At 50.8% G+C, this 24,110-nt stretch overlaps 1 protein-coding gene across 1 annotated transcript in view; it reads left to right on the plus strand.

The window, feature by feature from the left end:
• Col4a2 (collagen type IV alpha 2 chain) overlaps positions 1-20,290 on the plus strand; it is a 139,874-nt gene extending 119,584 nt beyond the window's left edge. Inside the window, exons 29-48 of the mRNA XM_034520012.2 lie at positions 546-767; positions 2,335-2,496; positions 4,109-4,279; positions 4,897-5,040; positions 8,151-8,273; positions 8,534-8,715; positions 8,957-9,020; positions 9,182-9,256; positions 9,573-9,680; positions 9,977-10,084; positions 11,029-11,100; positions 11,863-11,988; positions 12,459-12,575; positions 13,672-13,833; positions 13,921-14,019; positions 14,291-14,437; positions 14,574-14,690; positions 15,622-15,813; positions 17,058-17,344; positions 19,114-20,290. Of these exons, the coding sequence (XP_034375903.1) occupies positions 546-767; positions 2,335-2,496; positions 4,109-4,279; positions 4,897-5,040; positions 8,151-8,273; positions 8,534-8,715; positions 8,957-9,020; positions 9,182-9,256; positions 9,573-9,680; positions 9,977-10,084; positions 11,029-11,100; positions 11,863-11,988; positions 12,459-12,575; positions 13,672-13,833; positions 13,921-14,019; positions 14,291-14,437; positions 14,574-14,690; positions 15,622-15,813; positions 17,058-17,344; positions 19,114-19,371 (2,936 nt within the window). The 3' untranslated portion in view covers positions 19,372-20,290. The remainder of the gene's footprint in view (positions 1-545; positions 768-2,334; positions 2,497-4,108; positions 4,280-4,896; positions 5,041-8,150; positions 8,274-8,533; positions 8,716-8,956; positions 9,021-9,181; positions 9,257-9,572; positions 9,681-9,976; positions 10,085-11,028; positions 11,101-11,862; positions 11,989-12,458; positions 12,576-13,671; positions 13,834-13,920; positions 14,020-14,290; positions 14,438-14,573; positions 14,691-15,621; positions 15,814-17,057; positions 17,345-19,113) is intronic.
• Positions 20,291-24,110: the final 3,820 nt, after the last annotated feature.

Raw genomic sequence — 24,110 nt, forward strand, 5'->3', positions numbered from 1 at the left:
GTTAAGGGTAAGCACACAGTGCCTGGGGTGGTGGTGCACACCTCTAATCCCAGCACTCAGGAGGCAGAGGCAGGCAGATCCTTGTGAGTAGAGGCTAGCCTGGTTGATGTATCAGGCTCTAAGCTCACCAGGGCTACACAGTGAGACTCTATCTATAAAAAGAATATTAGGTTCGTGGTCTGATGGTCACTCATGGTGCCACACAGAATATCCCTGTGATGTCCCTGTCTTTGCCTGTCCACGGCTTTCCTGCTCACTCCACCGCTGACCACCATCTGTAGGGTTCAGGGTCTGTTTGCATCACTCATCCATGTTTGATACAGCAAGGGGTGTGAAAGCTAACGGTGAAGGGATTCTTAGAGGTTTAGGGACATTGAGAGGTCCAGGTTCTGAGAGGGCAGTGGGCGGGCTCCCAGGCTGCAGAGATAACCCTCTTAGAGTTAGTTCATACCACACCCAGGCTCTTTCCTGCCTCTCATCAACACTGTCTCAGAACATGATCTTGTAGACCTGTGACTATGGGTACCATCTTTGTCTTACTTTAGGGTTCATGGGACCCCGAGGATCCAAAGGTGCCACAGGCCTCCCTGGCCCAGATGGACCCCAAGGCCCCATTGGACTTCCAGGGCCAGCTGGACCCCCTGGGGACAGAGGGATTCCAGGAGAAGTACTAGGGGCCCAACCTGGGACCCGGGGAGATGCTGGATTACCAGGACAGCCTGGGCTAAAAGGGCTCCCAGGAGAAATAGGAGCACCTGGATTCAGAGGTGAGTCACTTGACAGATGGAAGACTGCACCCCAGCTGCACAGAGGTGCAGTCCCCAGGGTGAGTCTCGGGGGGGGGGGGGGTTGGTAAGAAGCCCACACTGTACACATGAGAGAATGTGATCTTGCTTGGTGTTCACTCAGTCCCAGCATGCAAGAGAAGAAATGTCATGTGCACACATGCACACACACATGAACTCACATGTGCATGCATATCACAGCATACCAAACTATGTCCCATTCCAGAGACATGTTAATTGTCTACATAGTATCAACAAAATTTAAGTTTTTTGTTTTGTTTTTCCAGACAGGGTTTCTCTATATAGCTGAACCCTGACTGTCCTGGACTCTCTTTGCAGACCAGGCTGGCTTCGAACTCACAGAGAACTGCCTGAGATTAAAGTTGTACACCACCACACCCAACCAAAATTGAAGTTTGAACAGTAAACTTAGGTTCATGTGAAGGAAAATTCAACCATGTAGGCTGTCAGTATGCTTCTCATAAGAACTAACATTTGTGGGAAAAAGAGCAAAATGTTTAAAGAATGAAAGGCAAAGACTAGGAGCAATACATGCTATCGACAGTCAAAAGCATACAACCACAGCCCACGCTTCCCCTGGCCCCGTCTGCAAGGTCCCTGGTTTTGCCTCCATGGAAGCAGGGATTCTGGGTGGACAAACACGCCCCCAAATGTTCATATGATTGGACACTTCATCCACACAGCCATCTAAGTGTTTGCAAAAAAAAAAAATACTTTTAAGATTTATTTTATATTTTTTTCCAATGAGACCAGTTTTTCTTTTTCTTTTTCTTTCTTTTGGCTTTTTTTTTTTTTTTTGGTTATTTTATTTATTTACATTTCAAATGTTATCCCCCTTCCCGGTTTCCCCTCTGCAAACTCCCTGTCCCATTCCCCCTCCCCCTGCTTCTACAAGGGTGCTCCTCCACCCACCCACCCACCCACTCACCCACTCCCACCTCACTGCTCTAGCATTACCCTATGCTGGAGCATTAAGCCTCCACAGGACTAAGAGCCTCCCCTCCCACTGATGCCAGATCAGGCCATCCTCTGCTACATATGCGGCTGGAGCCATGGGTCCCAAGTTCAGTCCCTGGGAGCTCTGAGGGTCTGGTTGGTTGATATTTGTGGATGTGTCTGCAGAGGGTATGGGTGCAGATACACAAGGAGGCCACAAGAGGGCACCAGAGCCCCGGAGCTGGAGTTACACTGGTGCTGGGACGTGAACTTGGAGCCCTGCTTAACCACTGAGATGATTGTCCAGTCCTCAAGAATATTTTTAAATGTGGCTGAATGCTAATATTGCCAAATTGAAAGAGGGAGGACTTACAGCACAGCACCAGGAATTTCGCTTTCCTGGAATATTTGCGCAGCAGCAAAGAGGAAGGAAGTACTCCTCCTAATGCCGCACAGGGTTCTGTGGCTCCCCCTTGTAAAGGCCAGACTTCCTGAAGTCCTAACTGACTTCTTTTGACATTTTTATAGACTGAGTTTGACCAAGCTGCTGTTGTCTGTGATCGACTCACAGTTCTGTCTCTGACTCTTGCAGGAAGCCAAGGGATGCCAGGGATGCCAGGGCTTAAAGGTCAGCCAGGCTTCCCAGGACCTTCGGGACAGCCAGGACTGTCTGGGCCCCCAGGACAACATGGATTCCCAGGAGCTCCTGGCCGAGAGGGGCCTTTGGGGCTGCCAGGCTCCCCTGGCCTTGGAGGTAAGACTCCAGCACCCCAGGAATGCATGGGACCTCATTGGTGCTAATAACCAGACTAACAGGGTCTTCCCAGGAGATTCCTCAAACTATGTTCCAAAGAACCCCAATAACTGTAAGGGGTTCCAAAAACAGAGCCTATATATCATCAAAAAGAATTTAGGCAGCCGGAGGGGTTATCTCAGCCTGGTCACCTGTCATGTATGTCCTGGATGAATAGACAGATGACATCCAGGGCAGGAGTTGGGGGAAGAGCTGGGGAGTAGCTGTACTTAGGAAACTGACAGACACTGGTAAGCCACTGCATCCGGCTTCCTGATTTTTTTTGGTTGCTCATTATGAACTTTTTCCATGAATAAAGGTTTTACCTGTGCCATAACACTGACAAATAAGAAGGTCCTTGATGGAATAGTCACTCCTAAACTTTAAAAAGTCTCTAATCTGTCTGTATTCCCTGGTTTCCCACAGTCAGGAAGTAACTTTACAGATGCCTTCACTGTCTCTTAAGCAATCAACTGTGCACACAGACCCCTCCCCATCCCCATCCCCCCCACCACCACCACCTGAAAACTAGGCCTTTCCTGGTGTCCTGGTCTCAGGGGTCCCTATAGGTGGCCTTGTCTGTGTCAAAACTGCTGCCTGGACCCCAGAGGAGCCAGCTCTCCTGTGTGCCATGCTGATGCTCACAAAGTGGCAAGGGCAGAGATGCCATCTGCTAACATATCCCCAAGGGCTCACCAACCCCTAGTCCCACACATGGTCTCTAAAGATCCAGGAGAAGAAAAAATTACAAAGGCCCTGCTCTAACTGAGCCACACGTTATTAGGTAGAGGGTCTCGTTCTGAACAAGCTCATGTTTGGCCAGGGTAAGGCAGGCAGAGGCTGGAGCTGGGAGCTGCATACTTCAGAGGCCAAGGAGTCAGGCAGATAGGACAGTCCTGGTACAGAGATGAGGCAGGCGGGACTAAAGTGGGGAAGAGGACACATAAGAAAGGGGGCGACCAGAACAGAGGCACATTGGCCAAGGGCTGAACTAAGAGCTCATGTGAGAGGGGCAGTGGTGTGGGTGAGGAGATTGGCAGAGAGTAGAAAGTAATAAGAGACAAGCTGGGGCCACTGGAGATTTGACATAGACAAACGTAGTAAGGGAGGGATCCCCTCCAACGCCTTGCTACAGGGAAACCCAGGTGACAGGAGGCATGGAAGGACAGACAGTGTTGTCTGCCATACTCAGGACTGAGCAGAGAATCAGTAAAGAGCAGGGCCCCGAATCATCGGCCTCTATGTACCTGCAGGCCTCTCCGCTAACCCTGGGCCCCTGTACCTGTCAGCCTCTCTGCTAACCCTGCCAAAGCCGGCAGTTTCCTGCTATGCTCCATCCCATCACCATGGATCCCTGTTTAGGAAACAAGGAGCCATTCTCCAGGGAGAGCCACACTGGACTGTCCCTCACAGTCAGCCTTTTGTCACAGGGACCTTAGGAAACCTATCCCTGCAGGGCTCACAGGCTGAAATTTAAGCTTATCATTTCTGTCGGGACAGTTTTCTGTTTTCCTCTCTAAGGCATGGTAAGGTTTGTCGCTATGCTGTTTAATTTTGCTTCTCTCTCTGACAGGTTTGCCTGGAGACAGGGGCGAGCCTGGTGACCCTGGTGTCCCTGGCCCTGTGGGCATGAAAGGTCTGTCTGGGGACAGAGGTGACTCCGGTGTGTCAGGCGAGCGTGGTCATCCCGGAAGCCCTGGATTTAAAGGAATGGCAGGGATGCCTGGTATCCCTGGGCAGAAAGGTAACTGTGAAGCCAGGCAAGGACTTCCCTTGCTGGGGCTGAGTCTGGCTTGAGCAGCTCTCCCAGGGGCCCCCACAGCTGTCTGGAAGCTGACCTCGCATACCTGCAGGCCTGAAGCCACAGGACCCTAGGATGCTAGCTTATCTTACCTAGAAAGGTGGTTTCCCCTCAGGATTATCAATGCAGATAAAGTTCTAGACAGAACCTGTTGAAAACAGGTTTAGATCCCAGGGAATGGTGTTTTTATTGAACGCCTGGCCCCTGGAGTTGAATTCTTCACACAGGCTCAAACAATTGCAAGTGACCCTTCATATGAGTTTAAGTTGCTGGAAAAACCTTAGGAACCCCTGCACATCCCTTGGCATCTCCCCATGCTGTGCACAGACCTGGCGCCCATTCAAAGGCTTCACACTGACTTCCAACTGACTTCTGTGGGCTCTGCAGACAGCTGGGCCTATGCCCTCTGTGTGTTAGAAAGGGATTCCGAGAAACCCCTGATTGGGGTAAGGGTCTTCGCAGGCTCTCATGTGAATGACATGACACAGTGTCCAGGATACAGGAAGAGTGACATGTTCCACACGCTTGCTCACTAACCTTCTTCTCCTCTTCCTCCAAAGGTGATCGAGGGTCACCTGGAATGGATGGCTTCCAGGGCATGTTGGGACTTAAGGGAAGACCAGGCTTCCCAGGAATCAAAGGAGAAGCTGGATTTTTTGGAGCTCCTGGTTTGAAGGGCCTGCCTGGGGAACCAGGTGTTAAAGGTACGTCCTTGCTTAAGATCTAGGGGGTCTCTGTGTTCGTTAAAAAGCCAGACTTAGCAGGGAAAATATCCAAATATCATTTTCTCTCATATGGAGAATGAATATATTCATATACATATATATGCATAGAGGTGTGTGTGTGTGTGTGTGTGTGTGTGTGTGTGTGTACATGTATGTGCACATACGCCACTTAAATACAAGGACAGGAAGAGAAGGGGACCAACAGGAGGAGAAAGGGAAGGTTAGCAGCCATGATCAGAGTGTGTCATGCGTGCATCCTGATGAGTTCGGTGACCTTGGACAATACATGCTAACTAATAAGCAAATGAACCAGAAGTGATGGTGACAGCTGTCACCCTGTCTACTAAGAAGGTTCAGACAAGAGACTCAAAAGTTCAAGGCCTGCATGGGATATAGAGTGAGCTCCAGGCCAGCCTGAAGAACTTAGTGAGACCATGTGTCAAAATAAAATCTCTAAAAAAATGAAAGGTGTCTGTCACCGAAGTTCAGGAATGGAGAGCCACTGGGTGCGTCCCAATGAGCGTGAGGCTATGGGTCCACCCCAGAAGCATCAAATACATAACAAAAGGATTCTCCTCAGGGAACAATGGCTCACCTTCAAGGCAGCACTGCTGCTGGGAGGGATCCCGGGCCTCAGCCTTCCAAAGCTGGAAACTGCAAACAGCCAATCAGATGCTCCCAGCTACAAGTCTCCTCCCACCTCCCTCCCAACACACACACAGACAGTGGATCCTACAACCCTGTCCAATGGAAGCTCCAAAGCAAAATGAATGGCAGTGTTAAGAACTAAGATTGCCACAAAAGCCATTCCATCATAATTGTAGCATAGCAAGCGCGAGCTGCAGAGGGGAGAGCGGGGAGGAGTGTGCTTCTAAACAGAGGCATGGTGGTACACAGCGTTAATCCCAGCGGTGGTCAGGAAGCAGAAGCAGATGGATCTCCATGAGTTCGAGGCCAGCCTGGTCAACATAGTAAGTTTAAGGACAGACAGAGTTACATAGTGAGACCTTACCTCAAAACAAACAAACCACAGACAGTCAGACAGACAGACAGACAGACACATGGAAAAAGAATGTGGTGGAGTGTGGTGGGGAGATGCCTTTGGCAAAGGAGGGGACAGCACTTCAAGGGGAAGGACAGGTAAACATAGAGTTACCCAGAAATTCTCCTTGGAAAAGATAGTTAAGAACTAATCTCTGGGCAGATTTTTTTTTTAACACAAGTGTTCACAGCAGCCTCATTTAGAGTATCCAGAAATGGAAGCAACCCAAACATCATCCCACCCACAGACACACAAAGTGTAGTGTAGACATAGGACATGCAGAGCGAGCAGGCTCCCACAGCTCCATGTGTGTGAACTGTCCAGGGTAAGCAAGCCTCTGGATAAAAGTCGATAAGCAGTTCCCAAGGGTTGGGGTTGGGGGACCGGGGGATAGCTGGAAATGATTCCAGGCTTAGCCTCTGGTGAAAGTGTTCTAAAGTTAGATTTGGTGGTGGTTGCACCACAGCTAAGTACACTGAGAACCATCAAACTCCTCTCTTTAAAATGCTGACCTGTAGCCCAGTGTAATGGTGTGAATCCCAGCTCTTGAGAGGCAGAAGCAGTTGGGTCTTTGTCTTCGAGAGGTCAAGGCTAGCCTGGTACACATAGTGAGTTCCAAGACAGCCAAAGCTCCGTGGTGAGGCCTTGTCTCAGAGAAACAAACAAATAAACGAACGACAAACAGTGAGGTGTGTGGTCCATAAATCTCACATCAACCTAGATGCTTAAAAAGAATGAATGGAAAAGAGAAAAAGAAAGAAAGAAAGAAAGAAAGAAAGAAAGAAAGGAAGGAAGGAAGGAAGGAAGAAAGAAAGAAGAGAAAGAAAGAAAGAAAGAAAGAAAGAAAGAAAGAAAGAAAGAAAGAAAGAAAAGGAAGAAAGAAAAAAAGAAAGAAAGAAAGAAAGAGAAGCCTAGAGACAGGGTCTGTGTGAGTTGGGGGACAGCCTACATAGTGAATGAGGACTGGCCAGGGCTACAGAGCAAGACCCTGCCTGAAAACAATGAGGATTAAATAATCTTATGGGTTAGGTTTGGGGCTATAGCTCAGTCATGTGCATGCCGATCAGGGCTCAATCCCATGCAGAGAAAGAAAAAAAAAAATGTTCCCAACATCCAAGCCTGGTCTTGAACACCTGAGTTCAAACCTCCAACCTCAGCCCCTCAATAGCTGGAAAAGCAGGTTGTCTTAGTCAGGGTTTCTATTCTTGCACAAACATCATGACCAAGAATCAAGCTGGGAAGGAAAGGGTTTATTCAGCGTACACTTCCACATTGCTGTTCATCACCAAAGGAAGTCAAGACAGGAACTCACACAGGGCAGGTACTTGGAGGCAGGAGCTGATGCAGAGGCCATGGAGGGATGTTACTTACTGGCTTGCTTCCCCTGGCTTGCTCAGCTTGCTTTCTTATAGAACCAAGGACTACCAGTCCAGTGATGGCACCACCCACAATGGGCTGGGCCCTCCCTCCTTGATCACTAATTGAGAAGATGCCTTACAGCTGAATCTCATGGAGGCATTTCTTCAAGGGAGGCTCCTTTCTCTGTGATAACTCCAGCTTGTGTCAAGTGGACACACAAAACCAGCCAGGACACAGGCCTAATCCCACTATAACTAGCTTAAAAGTTACAATTTTAACAGACTTGTAGCAAAATAGTTTTCATGCTAACTTAGATATTTCAGGCCGTGGAGCAGAAGTTGATGTTTTACGATTTAAATTAGGGCTAGCCATTGTGGTGTAATCCCAGGACTTGGAAAGATCTATGTATGATGAGTTCCGGCAGTCTAGACTATGTGGAATCTTATCTCAAAAGAAAACAGAACAAAAGACTAATTAAATTAATTAAAATTAAATTAGGAATGCAGTGCCCTGTGCTCTGTGGTCCTCTCCCTCACTGTGGCCCCTGCAGCTGCCCAGGGTTGTGGTTCCCCAGAATGTCCATCCCTGAGATGGACAGCCAGAGCTCTGAGGACAAGAGCAATTTAACGTTTGATTCCCTCACCATCCTTGGGGTCTTGAGACATGACAGAATTCTGTCCCCTTTCAGGAAACCGAGGGGACCGGGGCCCCCCAGGACCACCTCCTCTCATCCTGCCGGGGATGAAGGACATCAAGGGAGAAAAGGGAGATGAAGGGCCGATGGGTCTGAAAGGCTACCTGGGCTTAAAAGGTGAGACACCAACCATGCGATAGCCCTGCCCCGCCCTGATGTCAGGGCAGCCCTGCACTCTTCCTTTGTGCTCTAAGTCTTCCCATACCTCAGCGTCCATGCAGCTGGAATTGCAGCTCTTCTTGATTCCAGAGCCATGCCCCTCTACTGTGTCATGGTTTCTAGCTCTGGGCACTGGACGATGTGCCCAGACTACCACTGCAAGCACGGGAAGAATGGCCCTGCCCCTCACCAGGCCTAACTCTCTGCTTTTTTTACAGGCATCCAAGGAATGCCTGGGGTCCCTGGGGTGTCTGGAATCCCTGGGCTACCTGGAAGGCCTGGCTTCATCAAAGGAGCCAAGGGAGACATTGGAGTCCCTGGCACACCAGGCTTGCCTGGATTTCCTGGATTGACTGGCCCTCCTGGAATTACCGGGTTCCCAGGATTCACAGGAAGCCGGGTGAGTGGGTGCCTCTGCTCGGCTTCTCCTATGAGATCCACTTCCTGCCTCTACTCTGGGATCAGTCCACAGATTTGGAAGCAGCAAAGACTGTTCTAAAAGCCATAGGCCAACACAAGGACAAGGTTCCCTTTCCTGTGCCTGTCAGTGGCTGTCTGAGTACCCAGCAGCCACCGCTGTCCCTGTCCTGGGTTTTCAGTGCATGAAGCCTCAATGTCTTTTCTCCTTCATTTTGTCTTAGGGCGAGAAGGGTACTCCAGGAATAGCAGGGCTTTTTGGCGAGACTGGCCCTACTGGGGACTTTGGTGAGTGCTGTTGGGGTGGTGGAAACAAGGCTCTGGTTATATGAGGCGTTATCAGGCCTGAGGGTGCTGCTGGGCAGGTGAGCCAGACTGCACAGGTGAAACTCCAAAGCAAATTACCTCCCAGCAGCAAAGCCTGACATCATCCTCTCTGCGTGTTGCAGGTGATATCGGAGACACTATAGACTTACCAGGAAGCCCTGGCCTGAAGGGGGAACGGGGAGTCACCGGAACTCCAGGTACACGAGTAGTTTTACATCTTCAGTCACCAAGAATCCAGAGCATGTCTCTGGACCCGGCTTGTCGAGTATATTAGTATTTGTTAAAGTCGTAAGAGACTGCAGTGAATGGCTGAGATCTTCAAAGCCAATGTGTATGAATGAGTCTGAATCGTTTACTTAATTGGAGGACAAACTCAGGAAATCTCTGCCCATCACCCTCTGGGAGTGACGGTAGCCAGAAGCAGCCTCCATATCTGGGAGGCAGCACACATGTCAACATGTATCACTTGTGCAAAGCACACTCGTGCCACACAGCAAATCTCTGCTTCCCAAGGTCTCAAGGGATTCTTTGGAGAGAAAGGAGCCGCGGGTGACGTTGGATTTCCTGGGATAACAGGCATGGCTGGAGCGCAGGGCTCTCCTGGACCTAAAGGACAGACAGGTAAGACTGTAGCCCCAGCCTGCCCAGGGGTAAGGCCTCCTGAGCCCAGGAGCCTGTGGCCTGTCACCTTTGCCATTTCCTTCTCCGCGGTAATCACTCACCTCCAGGAGACTGGCCTGTGCATGCTTCCCATTCGCCTGGCTCTGTGTGTGGAGACCAGCAATGCATAGTGATGTCACATGGGCGGTGATAACCCCTAGAAATTTGGAATGTACATGGCCAGTTAAGACCTCATAAGAGATGCCTCGGAGGCCTGCGCTGCCTGCAAGAACTCTTACCTGAACATTTCTCCACAGGCTTTCCAGGGCTCACAGGGCTGCAAGGGCCACAGGGAGAGCCTGGACGGATTGGAATACCTGGTGAAAAGGGTGATTTCGGCTGGCCGGGCATACCAGGTCGACCAGGTAAGGGATGCTCTTTCCAGGAAGAGAGACAAGTGACACCCCAACCCCCAATACTCAGGGTCAGGTTGCCATGTTACAAGAATAGCTTCTCTGTAGGCTACTATCTCAGAGCCCCAGGGGTATACAAGGGCAGGTGTGTCAGGGGCTAACTATGGCCCCAGTATACTCTAAAGGCTGGTTTGCATCTGTGGAATCCACTGGCCAAAGGCCAGACACTCTCCTCAGCAGAGAGGGGATATGCCTGTAGGAAAGTGACTTGAAGCTTCCAGAGAGGACTGGGTCTTTCTTTAGTCACTCCACATAGATATTAGCGGATCAGGACATATGCAGTGTCCTCATGTTCTGTTGCTGGCTGCCATGTGCCAAGTCCCAAGACTTTGAAACAAAATCCTGGGCTCTCAAGACCACACCCAACGCCGGAAGTCACCTGTGTTCTTTATCCTCTAGAAACGGACAGGATGGAAGTGACACCGGGCTCTCTGCTCCAAGCAAAGCTTTATTTTTTTAAATTACATTTACTGTGTATCACATACACATAAACAAACTGACTGGGTGCGGGGTAGCCATGGTCCATGTAAGGACTGTCAAAGGTCAGCTTGCAGGGGTGAGTTCTCTCCTACCATGTAGAGACTGAACTCGGGTTGTCAGGCATGAAAACAAACACCCTCACCCAACTCACTGGCCCAAGCACAGCTTTTATAAATCAGTGATACGCCATGACAGGCATCCCAGAGATAATGCCTCTGTCTTCTGCCAGACATCCTAAGATGTCTGAAAAGTGTTTATGCATAGGGCTGTGGGTCACATGAATGACAATTTGCATGTCAGGTAAAGGGCAGCACTGCTCGCGTGTAAAAGCATGTTAGAATTGTCCTGGGACCACTCCCAGCCACAGCCCTCTCTGTCCTACATGACATGACTAACGGTAAGCCAATTTCCCACAGGTTTTCCTGGAATCCGAGGGATCAGCGGATTACACGGCCTGCCAGGCACCAAAGGCTTCCCTGGATCCCCAGGTACTCAGCAGTGCCCTGGCTTCATCTCAGTATTGGAGAGGAGGGGGCCAGCCTGGGATTGCCAGACCATCCATTACCTTCTTTACAACTTATAAAAATCATGCATGTTCAGTGGAGAAGTTTTTAAAAATATATTTAAACTAGAAAGAGGAGGGGGCACCATCCCATAACAGCTCGTTGGCCACACTTTGTAGATTTTTTCTTTCCTAAGCATTCATCCAGCTGCAGGGAAATTCATGCACTCATGTTCCTGTGAGCATGTGGGTTCCAGTTTCCATGGGCCAATGACAGCAATCCTATGGGACTGTGGCAGTCGCCATGATGAGGCTACCACAGTCACATGGGGCTGTGGCAATTGTTATGAGACTATAATGCTGTTCACTTTGCCTTGAGCTCCTGTTGTGTGAACAGAGAATATTTTAAACAATGTCAAATTTCCAAAACCCAATGAAGACGGAGCATGAGCAGCCACCAGAACCAAAAAACTGGGGGATGGCATCTCCTAGCATGGCTACTACTGTGCTCTCACACCCTCTGCAGGTCTGAGGTTTCCTGTCCATAGAGAGAAGGTTCTACCGTGTTGTCTGTAGCATCCCTTTTAAGTCTCAGATCCCATGATGCTGAAACCAGAACTAGGAGACACGGTGGCGACTGCCTCCATTTCTCTACTTAACACTATGAGGATTGTCATGCCACATGGGGCAGGCCACCTCCCCTACATGGATAGAGCTGGCACCAACCTCTGATGTAATTTTACTGCAGGTGTTGATGCCCACGGAGACCCAGGGTTCCCAGGCCCCACTGGAGACAGGGGTGACCGGGGAGAGGCCAACACGCTTCCAGGCCCTGTGGGAGCACCAGGACAGAAAGGGGAGCGGGGAACCCCAGGTAAGCAACCATGTTGTCTCCACAAGCTGAACCCACAGCATGTGAATGGAGCTACATAGCCAAGGTCCTCCGAGGAGAATCCATGGGCATGAACTCTTGGCTTGTCTCTGTTATTATACTCCATGGTCCAGCTGGTTTACACCAATCTTGGCTCATTTTCCAGCCCCACTCAGTTATTGAAAGACACCTACTCTCCCTTCCTCCTTACCTTTAATATTGGAGTCCCTGAATGGGGGGTTAGCTGTGATCATGGACTCCAGCATCCCCCCTCCCCCAAGCCATGGAGCTAATGGGACAGGGGTTCAGTCTCCCAAGCACAGTTGTGTGCCCCTTCCTCTCCTGAAATGTTCCTTGTCCTGGGTATACCTATCTCACCCTCCAGGACACTGTTCCCCTAGAGAGAACACGGGAAAATGAAATCCTTGAAAGGGAACAGATGGTATGAAATTAACTTCCGTTTTCCTCCTAAGGGGAACGTGGCCCCGCTGGAAGCCCAGGACTTCAGGGTTTCCCTGGTATCTCTCCACCATCTAACATCTCTGGGTCACCTGGTGATGTAGGGGCACCAGGAATATTTGGCTTGCAAGGTAAGCAGGGGCTCTGGTGGGTGATAGACCTCGGAGAGCAGTTTAATTTCACACACTGCAGACAGGCAAAAAGGAACGGTGTCATCACCACCCGGTCACACACAACACATGGTTGCCATGACATCGCAAGACAGGATAACCCATGTACCCACCTGGGTGGCCTCAGAAATGTCCAAAGTCTGTTCCTCTCTCACCATTTGGTGTTTGTATTTTTAATCACCAACCACATCCACCATGACTTAGCTTAGTATTAAAAAGAGACAGAGCAGGGCTGGAGAGATGGCTCAGCAGTTAAGAGCGCTTGACTGCTCTTCCAGAGGTCGTGAGTTCAATTCCCAGCAACCACATGGTGGCTCACAACCATCTGTAATGGGAATTCCTGGTGTGTCTGAAGACAGCGACAGTGTATCACATACAAGAGAAGAGAGACAGAGAGAGGCAGAGACAGAGAGACAGACAGAAAGACAAAGAGAGTGTGAAAAATATGCAGGAGATGGTTTAAAGACAAAGCCACCAACTAACAATTATTTAAACGTTCCTATAGACTCAGGTTCCTATAGACTCAGGTTCCTATAGACATTATTTAAAACACTCAAGAGACATAGGCAACCCAGTGATAAAGGATAAAAGACAAGCAAAAGGCAGTTTGCACATTACATTACATTACAGCACAATAGTCAGCCTTTAAAAGGGTAGAGTTGCCGGGCAGTGGTGGCTCATGCCCTTAATCCCAGCACTTAGGAGGCAGAGGCAGGCGGATTTCTGAGTTCAAGGCCAGCCTGGTCTACAGAGTGAGTTCCAGGACAGCCAGGGCTATACAGAGAAACCCTGTCTCGAAAAAAAAAAAAAAAAATCTTTTAAAAGGATAGAGTTTCTGACATGCCCACGACCCACTGTGACAGTGTTGAGGCCAGAATGTTCCACGAAGTTTCCCAGTCACAAAGGCTGAACATCATGTGCTTCTGCATATAGAAGGCCCCTGGAGCATTAAACCTCCAGGAGAGAATGCTTTCCTGGCCCAGGAGGGTGTCGAGGTTTAATAAGGACAGAGTCCACTGAGGATGGTAACCCTCCACACTGTGCCTTATGCCCACAGGCTACCAAGGCCCTGCAGGACCACCTGGGCCAAATGCACTTCCTGGAATCAAAGGAGATGAGGGGAGTCCCGGAGCTGCCGGAGTCCCTGGAGAGAAAGGATGGGTTGGGGACCCAGGGCCCCAGGGTCAGCCTGGTGTGCTCGGTCTTCCAGGGGAGAAAGGTACAGTGAGGGGCTGCTGGTGCTGAGGGCAGGGGGCTGCAGAATCTATACCATGCATTGGGCTTAACTGTCCTGTCTTCATTGCAGGGCCCAGGGGTGAGCAAGGATTCATGGGTAACACTGGGCCCTCTGGGGCAGTGGGTGACAGAGGACCCAAAGGACCCAAAGGCGACCAAGGATTCCCAGGTGAGTGGTGCCTATGAGTGACAGCTCGGATCTGTGGGTGACAGCATATGCCCCATTCTCTAAAGAGTGGAGAGGGAAGCCGCAGGCCACCAGTGATGCTCTTAGAGCTTCAGTGGAAATGGAGTGTTAGGAGGTCTGTCGCGGAGGAGACCTTCAGGTACATCTCTGTGGGCCTTCAGGGCGGCTTCAGTGAGAAGAAGCAGGCGAGGTTAAGGTAGAAAAGTGAGGTAGCTCTCTGTTCCCGAACTCACAGCTTCTCTTTGCCTTGCAGGTGCTCCTGGCTCCATGGGATCCCCAGGCATTCCGGGCATACCCCAGAAGATTGCTGTCCAGCCTGGGATCATGGGTCCCCAGGGCAGGAGAGGCCTTCCCGGAGCACTGGGAGAGATAGGGCCTCAGGGCCCTCCTGGAGATCCAGGTAGGGCTCTGGCTTTGGGCCCTGTGACCCCTTGGGGAAAGGCTTCCCATCCCTTATTCTCTGTACCCATCTGTCCTCTTCAATAGGATACCACATCACTAAGAAAAGTAACACCCACTTATCTGATGTCTCACAGGTTTCCGTGGCGCTCCAGGCAAAGCTGGGCCCCAGGGCAGAGGTGGTGTGTCTGCTGTTCCAGGGTTCCGGGGAGACCAAGGGCCCATGGGACACCAAGGTCCAGTTGGCCAGGAAGGTATGTGACAGATGGCAGATGGGACAGGAGTTCTGCTGAGGGTGAGAACACCCTGCATGGTCTGCAGGGGAGGAAGAGACCTGGCAGAGCTGAGACACAAAAGGTCCCAAGCCCTGATGCAGGTTCAACCCAGGCATGCCCTGGTGCTATGAAAATCTGTGCTAGTTCTTAAAATCATCTGTACAAGAGGAAATGGGCCAGGAGCCGCGGCAATTTGCACACACACACCCAAGATTTGTTTTAATCAACCCAAGCTTGGCCTGAGCAGCAGTAACAGCCATACTAAGACAAAACACCAGAGATGTCAACAATATGAGTCAAGGGACAGTGGTGGCAGCCATGGGCAGCCACAGAGACACACATCCTCCAGCAGGGACAAATCAGAGTTAGTCCTGGGCAGGGGACTATAAAGGGGAAGTGATAGTGGGCAATGGGGCCAGGTGGCTGTTGATGGCCAGGTTAGATGCTCTCATGGCCTCTTGCGTAGAACTGGGTCCTTAGTGACAGTTACAGCTGGCAGGTTTCACTCTTACTATGGAATGTTCTAACCCTGAACAATCTTGCGTGCCCTGAGCTGCTGCTCTGAGAATAGCTATCCTGGGGGAAGAGGCCTAGTTGCAGGGGGGATGGCATGGGCACTGACCATTCCCTAACACCTCTTACCCCAAGGGGCCCCAGTTCTGTTATGCCCCTGGCTCTCTTTGGAGAGAATTCCTGTGGCCACTGTGCTTCCCAGTCCTTCCTGGACATGTTTGGTGCTGTCACTGTTGTTCTGTCCCTTCTCGAGCTGGTTTGTGTCTAGCTGATTTTGGTCTTGAGAGCCTGAGGCCGGAAGAGAGGGTATCCTAAATGAACTGCGATGCTGTCCTCCGCCCCGGTTCCCTGGGGGTTCACAGCAGCTGAACAGTGCCCATTTTTGTTTGGGCCCTAGGGGAGCCAGGCCGTCCAGGGAGCCCAGGCCTGCCAGGGATGCCAGGCCGCAGTGTGAGCATCGGCTACCTCCTGGTGAAGCACAGCCAGACGGACCAGGAACCCATGTGCCCCGTGGGCATGAACAAGCTCTGGAGTGGGTACAGCCTGCTGTATTTCGAAGGCCAGGAAAAAGCACACAACCAGGACCTAGGTAGGCACTGCGGTCAAGCCCCAACTCCGTCCCCAGGCTTGATGGTGATGACTCTGAGATTGTGAACCCTACTCAGCTACTTGGCCCACCACCTCCTCCAGGCCTAGGAGAGGCTGAGATGGCCAGGGAGACAGAAGTCTTACTACACCCTCAGCCTCAGGACCCCCACATAGGGCCTTTTAACTTAAGATGGCATCCATGACTCGTGAGTCAGTCTAGCCAAGCACTGACTTCCCCGTTGGAGGCTCCAGTTGCTTCACAATTCTCTTGCTTTTTGACCCAAACCTAGGGTCATGGACTTAAATAATTCTTCACACAGATGCAACAACAACAAAAAGTCATGTGCATGGGGGGGGGGGGGGGAGGGGGCGCACATGTGTGTGCCAAGAACATGATGTCAGAGAGTTTAAAAAAACTGCAAACCACACAAGGAGAAAGTGGGTAGGTGTCTCTGCCTACCATCCCTCAGAGGGCCAAAGTGCACATGGAAGCCTGAGTATTCTGTATGTCAGTGTTGGAGACACCAGGGCCATCAGCTCCTGGAAGTATACCAACAGGATGCTACTACTGCTGAGGGCATTCCTGTCTGTGTCCCCTTTCCCACAGTAAGTTTTACAATGCAATGGAGAAAGGGCAAGCAAGAATAGGACCCAAAACAACTGTAGGAACTGGGGGTGAGGGCGGGCCTTAGGCCCTGCTGGTTCGCTAAGGTTAGATGATGTGTTTATAAAAAGATAAAGAGATATAGAATACGTTCTATGTGTGTGGTGAGGTATGGGGGAAGGGGATGTCTCAACCGGCCCATGCCGAGGCATCTCTTCCCCCGAGGGACCAGCTACACAATAGTATAGTGTAGAATAGAGTTTATTCAGGGCATGGGGAGGGGAGTTAAGAGGGAAGTAGAGAGAGAGAGAGAAGAGAGTAGAGAAGTAGTGGATGAGGAGAGAGGGGAAAGGGGGAAGGGGCGAGGGGACAGAGGGGGAGCAAAAGATCAAGAGAACAAGAGAGGGAGGAGGGGCAAACAGCCCCTTTTATAGTGGGCCAGGCCTACCTGGCTGTTGCTAGGTAACTGTGGGGTGGAGTTTAGACAGAATGCTAACAGTAGACCCTGTCTGAAAGCTTTGCAGTGAGAAGTCACACCTGCCCCTGGCCAGGCACAGTCAGAGAGCCCAGTTCTGTACCCCATGGCCAGTCGTACAGCTGAGGTGGTGGCAGGACTATATTCTCATGTGCTCTTCACGCAGGGTTGGCAGGCTCCTGCCTAGCTCGATTCAGCACCATGCCTTTCCTGTACTGCAATCCGGGGGACGTCTGCTACTACGCCAGCCGCAATGACAAGTCCTACTGGCTCTCCACCACGGCCCCTCTGCCCATGATGCCTGTGGCCGAGGAGGAAATCAAGCCCTACATCAGCCGCTGCTCCGTGTGCGAGGCTCCAGCCGTGGCCATAGCTGTCCACAGCCAAGACGTCTCTATACCCCACTGCCCTGCTGGGTGGCGGAGTTTGTGGATCGGATATTCGTTCCTCATGGTACGTATCCCTTCCCCATTCTCTGAGCGTGGGACCAGGTGGAGCTTCATCTACCTCCTAGCTGGGGCACAGAAAGGACATGGATTAAATAAACCAGGGCTGCGGATTTGAGCTCCGTGGGTCAGGTTTGGATCCCCAGCAACCATGTAAACGCCAGCGAGGTTAGAGCAGCCAAACATTCCCTTGCCAATCCCAAAAGCGCCAGATTCAAGGTGCAACCCCCTTCTCAAAAGATAAGGTGGAAACCAATTGAAAAGTGCCCAGTTTCAACCCACCACCTCCAGATAAACACATGCACTCACTAATCATACGTGACAATTGCTCAAGTCGTGTGTCATGCAAGCACACCTGGAGCAGGAGCAGAGGGCTGTAATTCCGTTTGATCTAAACTAAGTGCTCTATGCGCTATATGCAAGGAGCTGGCTTCGCCAGGCCAGCGTGAGGATCAGTTTGCCACTCCTCATTTACATACAAAATGCAATGTTTCTGTCTTAACACCTAAGTCTACACCTTGTGGTTTGCTGCAGTTTAAGTGAATGGAAGAATTCTATCCAAAGTGATGAAATTCTTGTACAGACTCTTTCTGGAATACAGCACACTCCTGCACAGCACCCGCTGACTCGCTGGTGTCAGATGCATCCAGCCGTGGGATCGCTGGAGTCTGGACTCAGAGTCGCAGTTCCTGTGGCACTCACTCCGGATGACAATTTTCTTTGTTTTGTTTTACTTTTGGCTTTTTTTTTTTTTTTTTTGAAAGAGTCTCACTCTGTAGCCCAACTTATCCTTGAATTCTTGACAATCCTCCTGCCTCAGTTTACAAATATGAGCTTCTGCTGCTGCTGGTGAAGCATGCCTTTAATGCCAGCACTCAGGGGGATCTCTGAGTTTGAGGTCAACCTGGTCTACAGAGTGAATTCAGGACAGCCAGGGCTACAGAGAGAAACATTGTCTCCAAATAAACAAATAACAAAACAAAAAAGAAAAAAAAAAAAAAAAAGAAAAAAACAACAACAAAACCCCATGAGCTACCAAGACCAACATATTTCAAGGTTTTTTTGTTGTTGTTGTTTTGTTTTTTGTCATCTACTGGGCATCTTGATAGTTGATAGTCTTTTACATTTTCTTTAACCAAAATATAGTCAGCCATATCTACAGACTGTACCTACTGTTTGGTTGTGGCTTTCATTGAACAACCAGTCATGGGTGCTATGGTTCACACCATGCCTGCACCTACGACACCCTCCTCCAACATCAGGACCAGTCCCCTCAGTCACCCTGAAGGCAGAGCACACTCCCCAGGGTCTGTGTGATAGATATTCCTGTTATTAACTTAGCAAACAAACAGGGACCACACAGGGCCCAAGCATGGACAGAGGGTGTGGCTTGGTCAGGCATGCACGATGCTCTGAACTTTATCTGCAGCACCGGATAAGCTGGGCACAGGGCCCGCATCTGTAAGCCTCAGGAAGTGGAGGCAGAAGGCAGGAGGGGCAAGAGTTCAGGGTCATCCTAAGCTAAGTAGAGAGTTTGAGGCCAGCCTGGGCAACAGGAAAAACTGTAAAAACTAGGAATGGTGTCGCATGCATTTGACCTGAGCTGCTCGGGACCCTAATCGAGGAGCAATCATTTGAGTCCAGGACTTCAACACCAACTAGGGCAACATAGTGAGTCTCTGCCTTAAAAGTATATACTTAACACGGTCTGCAGAGGTGCCTGGGTATTTCAGGCACGTGGTCCCTAACATATTCCATCTCCCGTTCTCTCTACAGCACACTGCAGCTGGGGACGAAGGTGGCGGCCAGTCACTGGTGTCGCCGGGCAGCTGTCTGGAGGACTTCCGGGCAACGCCATTTATCGAGTGTAATGGGGGCCGCGGTACCTGCCACTACTTTGCTAATAAGTACAGCTTCTGGCTGACTACAATCCCTGAGCAGAACTTCCAGAGCACACCATCCGCTGACACGCTCAAGGCCGGCCTCATCCGCACGCACATCAGCCGCTGCCAAGTGTGCATGAAGAATCTGTGAGCCGTCCACCCTGCCCGCCAGCAGCTGTGTGGGAAGGCCACTTTGGTGCTTATCCCTTTGTATTTGTTTCAATTTTGTTTGAGACAGTGTCTCACTTTTCATCCCTGTCTAGCCTGGAACTATGTAACCCAGGCTGGCCTCCAACTTGTGGCAAACCTCCTGCCTCAGCTTCCCAGATGCTGGGATGACAGGCATGCGCCACCACACCCAGCTTGGTGCTTACTCTTAACTTATTACCTCAGATGCTGATCCCAAAGTTGATCTTAGTATTTTCTTTAAAAAACAAAACTACCAAAGCAATTCTGCACCAGCACTCATTCCAACTGTCTGTCAGCAAGTGGGCACTAGTTCCTCTGGGCTCTACTGGCCGTGGGTCACAGCCCTGCTAACACCCACCTCCTAGAGCCAACGCCTTGGAGCAGCCCATGGACCCCTCACCATGTAGGACATAAACATCATGCCACCAGGTGTACCCAACAACAGATGTCTGCGTGTCCCTGTGCTTCCACTGGCAGCAGTCAGCTCACCTTCCTTCAGCCTTCCTAGAATGTGGCAGCGTCTAGGGGACAGCAAAGGAATCTGTGGATGCATACAGTATGCTCTGTCTAGTCTAGGGATGGTAGCACTTTTTTCTACCAAATTCATAGCTGCCATCTCCCAAGTCCCCACATGTTGGCCCTGCCTGTTAAGACCCTGACAGTGGCTGGCAAATGGCTCTGGCACTAGCCAAACCCACAGGGAAGGGACCATTTCTCTAGCCCTCACCAGCATCTGCTGGAAGGTACACTTAGCAAGCCATTCCCAGTGGTGTCTTACAACCTGTGTCACCCTAAACACTTCCCTTCACAACCTTGTTCCCTGCAGCAAGCTGTTCTATGACTTTCCTGTGTAACACCACAAATAAAAGATATTCTAAGTACTTGGCTATCTTACCTGCTCTCCGCATCATCGTGTGTGTGTGTGTGTGTGTGTGTGTGTGTGTGTGTGTGTGTGTAGTGTGTGTGTGGTGTGTGTGGTGTGTGTGGTGTGTGTGTGTGTGTGTGTATGTGGTGTGTGTGTGTGTAGTGTGTGTGTGTAGTGTGTGTGGTGTGTGGTGTGTGTGGTGTGTGGTGTGTGTATGTGGTGTGTGTGTGTGTAGTGTGTGTAGTGTGTGTGGTGTGTGTGGTGTGTGTATGTGGTGTGTGTGTGTGTGTGTAGTGTGTGTGTGTAGTGTGTGTGGTGTGTGTATGTATATGGTGTGTGTGTGTGTGTGGTGTATAGGGTGTGTGTGTGGTATGTGTGTTTGGTGTGTGTGGTATGTGGTGTGTGTGTGTGTATGTGTGTGGCTGTGGGGGGGGGGTGCATGTATCATTCCCCAGGTGCCATCCACCACTCTTTTTTTACATAGGATCTCTCACAAGGCTGAAATTTTGCCCCAGACTGGCTGGCTGGCCAGCAAGCCCCAGAGATCCACCTATCTTGGCATTTGAATGGATCAGCAGGTACAAGCTGCTCTTCTCTGTGTTTTGGCAGATTTGGTCCCTGTCTTATCTCAAGACATTTTTTGGTTATCACTTACATGTCAGAGTGAGGAGGTTGGGCACCTCCAAGGTACCTTTGTTAGTCCCAAGATGGCTTGCATCTCCGCTTTCAGCACCTGAAAGCCACTTTCCCAGGACATAGTTCAATCTCTGATAGCCCTGGAACCTAGTGTCACTAGGCCAGGCTTTGGGGTTTCCAAAGACTCATGGAATTCTTGGTGCTTTCTCTCTGCGGTTGTGGATGCAGACGTAAGCTCTCAGCTGTTCCCCCACCCCCACCCCCCACCGTCATGGACCCTGATCGTCTGAAACTATGAAAGCCAAGTTAAATGCTTTTGTCTATAAGTTACCTTGGCGATGGTGTTTTATCACAGCAATAGAAAAGTAACTAACACAGTGTCCTTCTGGGAGGATGGAATGCAGGCTAGAGGCCCCACTGTGAAGCCACGCAGGGACACAGGGACATGGAGAGAGCACTTGTCTTCCCTGGTTACAAATGCACCCTGCTCCAACACCTCCTGCAGAGAAACTTCTGCTGAGTGCAGGAGTGACAAGAAATGCTCTGTCCCTTGCATAGCTGAAGTCCATGAACCAAGGATAGCTGGGGTGGGTGGAGGCAGCCTGGTAGAGTGATGCCAGGGTGGTAGTATCCAGTCCTAGCTGTGCAGTGGTTCCCCCAGCCCCATATGCTGCCAAGGGATAGACCCAGCGGCTCTCTGTGGTGGGTTGTGGTAGTCCTTTTACCTTGTGATGGCTTAGTCCCTATTTTACACTCGAAAGGCCCCTGGGCATCCCTTGAGCTGTCCTTTCCCACTGCCTCCAGGAGGCGCTCTACCGGGGTTCATAGGTCAGCAAATTTAACTACCCACAGAAATTCAGACCTCTGTGACTCCCCACAGGGAGAGACTGAGTGAGCAGGGGAAATGAAACTGTCCAAGGCAGGGGGGTGGGGGTGGGGGTACCTTAGGAGCTGAGGAACAATTTGGCATTCATGTGACAGGAACAGCTCCAGCCACTAGAGAGCAGCCTATGGCCTCAGAATGAATTGCATCCCTTCCCCTCCCCCAACCCCCTCCCCCCCCCCCTCCCCGGCTGCACTCACCCCCACCCCCCTTCAGTTCTAAGAGGAGCAGGGTGCAGCGGTGTGCTTGGCTTGGGAACCACACCAGGCTCATTCTAGCTAACAGCACACATTGGCCTCAGAGGCCCTTTGCAATCTGTGAGCTTCCAGTCCTCACCCTGGAACAGCTCCTGCCAAGGCTGCCTCTGAGGAACAGGGCAGGGGGTTCCATGTGCAGTGAGCCACACAGACCTATCAATAGCCCAAAACTTCTAAGACAAGCACCAAGGGGCTTTGCTGTGCTGGTGTGCCTGGTACTCTGCCTGGAGCTCACTGCAGGTCCAAAGGAACCAACGTAGGAAGGGAGGGAGTGCGAGCTACAGAGGCTTGAGGAACAGCGACAGCAGCCAAGGGCAGGAAGCATGATAGGAAGTGCCATCCAGACCACCCCACCTCTGGCTGGAGCCAGTGTACCTTCAAGAGGCACAAATGCCTGGAGAGGGGACCACACACCCAGCTAAGGTCTCTGGGCTCCTAGGTCTCCAGGCCCTGTCTTCTCAGAGACCTATGGTCATCCCTCCAGTTGGGGACCCCCCAAGACTAGGGAACCGAAGATATAGTCAGTGCTATTTTTCCTCCACTGTGGGAGAGAACCTGTCTTTCTCCCATCTCTAGAGGTTCCTCAAAAGCACCTATGTAAGACTATACAGTGGGAAAATGGGAACAAAGTCCTCATCTGAGGCTGCTTCCTGTCAGTCTGCAGCTCTTCCTACACTAGGGAGACAGGAGTGGGCATGACAGTTGTGCTTTTTAAGAAGCTGGTCCCAGGATCTGGGAAAACGGGGGCTACAGACAGGCAGCAGCCAGAATTTAACGTCTCTAACCTCAAACTTCCCTGCCACCACGGCCAAGTTTGATTCCTCAAAGGCGGTGATAAATGTCTGGAGCTGTCTCTCTGTTTGAGGACACCCTGGAGCCAGAGTGACAATTCCAACAGGCGTCTAAGGTCCCTGACTGCAGCCCTGGCGGTCCTGGTCCCTTGGGGCTACCACACTGGGACAAAAGAAAGAAGGGTGTTTGGGGGCATGTTCCCAGACCATTTCCCCCATCCTGTGGTGATCCACACTGCCCACAAAGACAAGTCACCCACTGAGGACTCACAGAACCGCTAGCCTCCTAGAGAAACTCAAGCCCTGTGGCCCCTTAAATAGGACCCAAGTACTGGTTCCCTATGGAGAGGCCAGAGCTAATAATGTACAAAGTTCCCAAGAAGCACAGCTCAGGACAGGGTGCCAGGGTTCGGCTCAGGACACCATGTCACTTGATGGTATACAGACTGCATTTGATGAACTGGCTGTCCCTCACGCAGGCCACACAGGGCCAGTGGCATTCAAGAAATAGGAGTGCAGGAAAGAGCCTACAGTTACTTTTACTTCTGGAGTAGCAAACACAGGTAGCACACTGAAGTGGAAGTGGTGTTCTGTCCCCGGATATCAGCCCCTGGGCATGCATCCATTCAAGAAGACAGCAGCTGAGAAACTCAGTGCAGACTGGACTCGAGAGAATTCTATGAAGAACGGATCCTGGGAATTCACCTGCCCATCCAGGGCCTTAAACGTGAACAACAAAAGCCATGACATGTGACCACAGTTTCACTCTGAAACTGTTAACTGAACTCAAACTCTGAAACTGGGGTCAAAAGAATGACCCCAGGCTCTCTGAGTCACACTTCCCAGATGTGTTTCTGGCCAAGATACATCTGGAGGACAGGAAGTACAGCTTCTGCCTCTGTTGGAGTGCTCCAGATATTTCAGTGGGAAGCAGACTCACTTTCAGTTTTTAACAAGCTATCGTGAAACTGAATGTGAGGGCTCTGGGATCCACTTCAGCAGAAGGAAGCCTTGGTGGTGATGTTCTTTCCCACGCTCGCTCGCTCGATGGGAAATGCAACATTGTGTCTCATCTGAAGGATGCAGTCTTTGCAGGGAAGGCCACTCAGGCCTGCAGCAACCGGGCCAACCAAGATATGGGCCTTGAGCGTTAGCAAAACCCACCCACAATGGGCTGGCCTCTGCCTCATAGAACCCCAGTTTCTGCCTGCTTGCTCTCAATGAATTTCTAAGAACACAGACGTTATTGTCTCCCACATTTGCCAGTCA

This window comes from Arvicanthis niloticus, chromosome 16 (assembly GCF_011762505.2).
Source record: "Arvicanthis niloticus isolate mArvNil1 chromosome 16, mArvNil1.pat.X, whole genome shotgun sequence".
NCBI lineage: Eukaryota > Metazoa > Chordata > Mammalia > Rodentia > Muridae > Arvicanthis > Arvicanthis niloticus.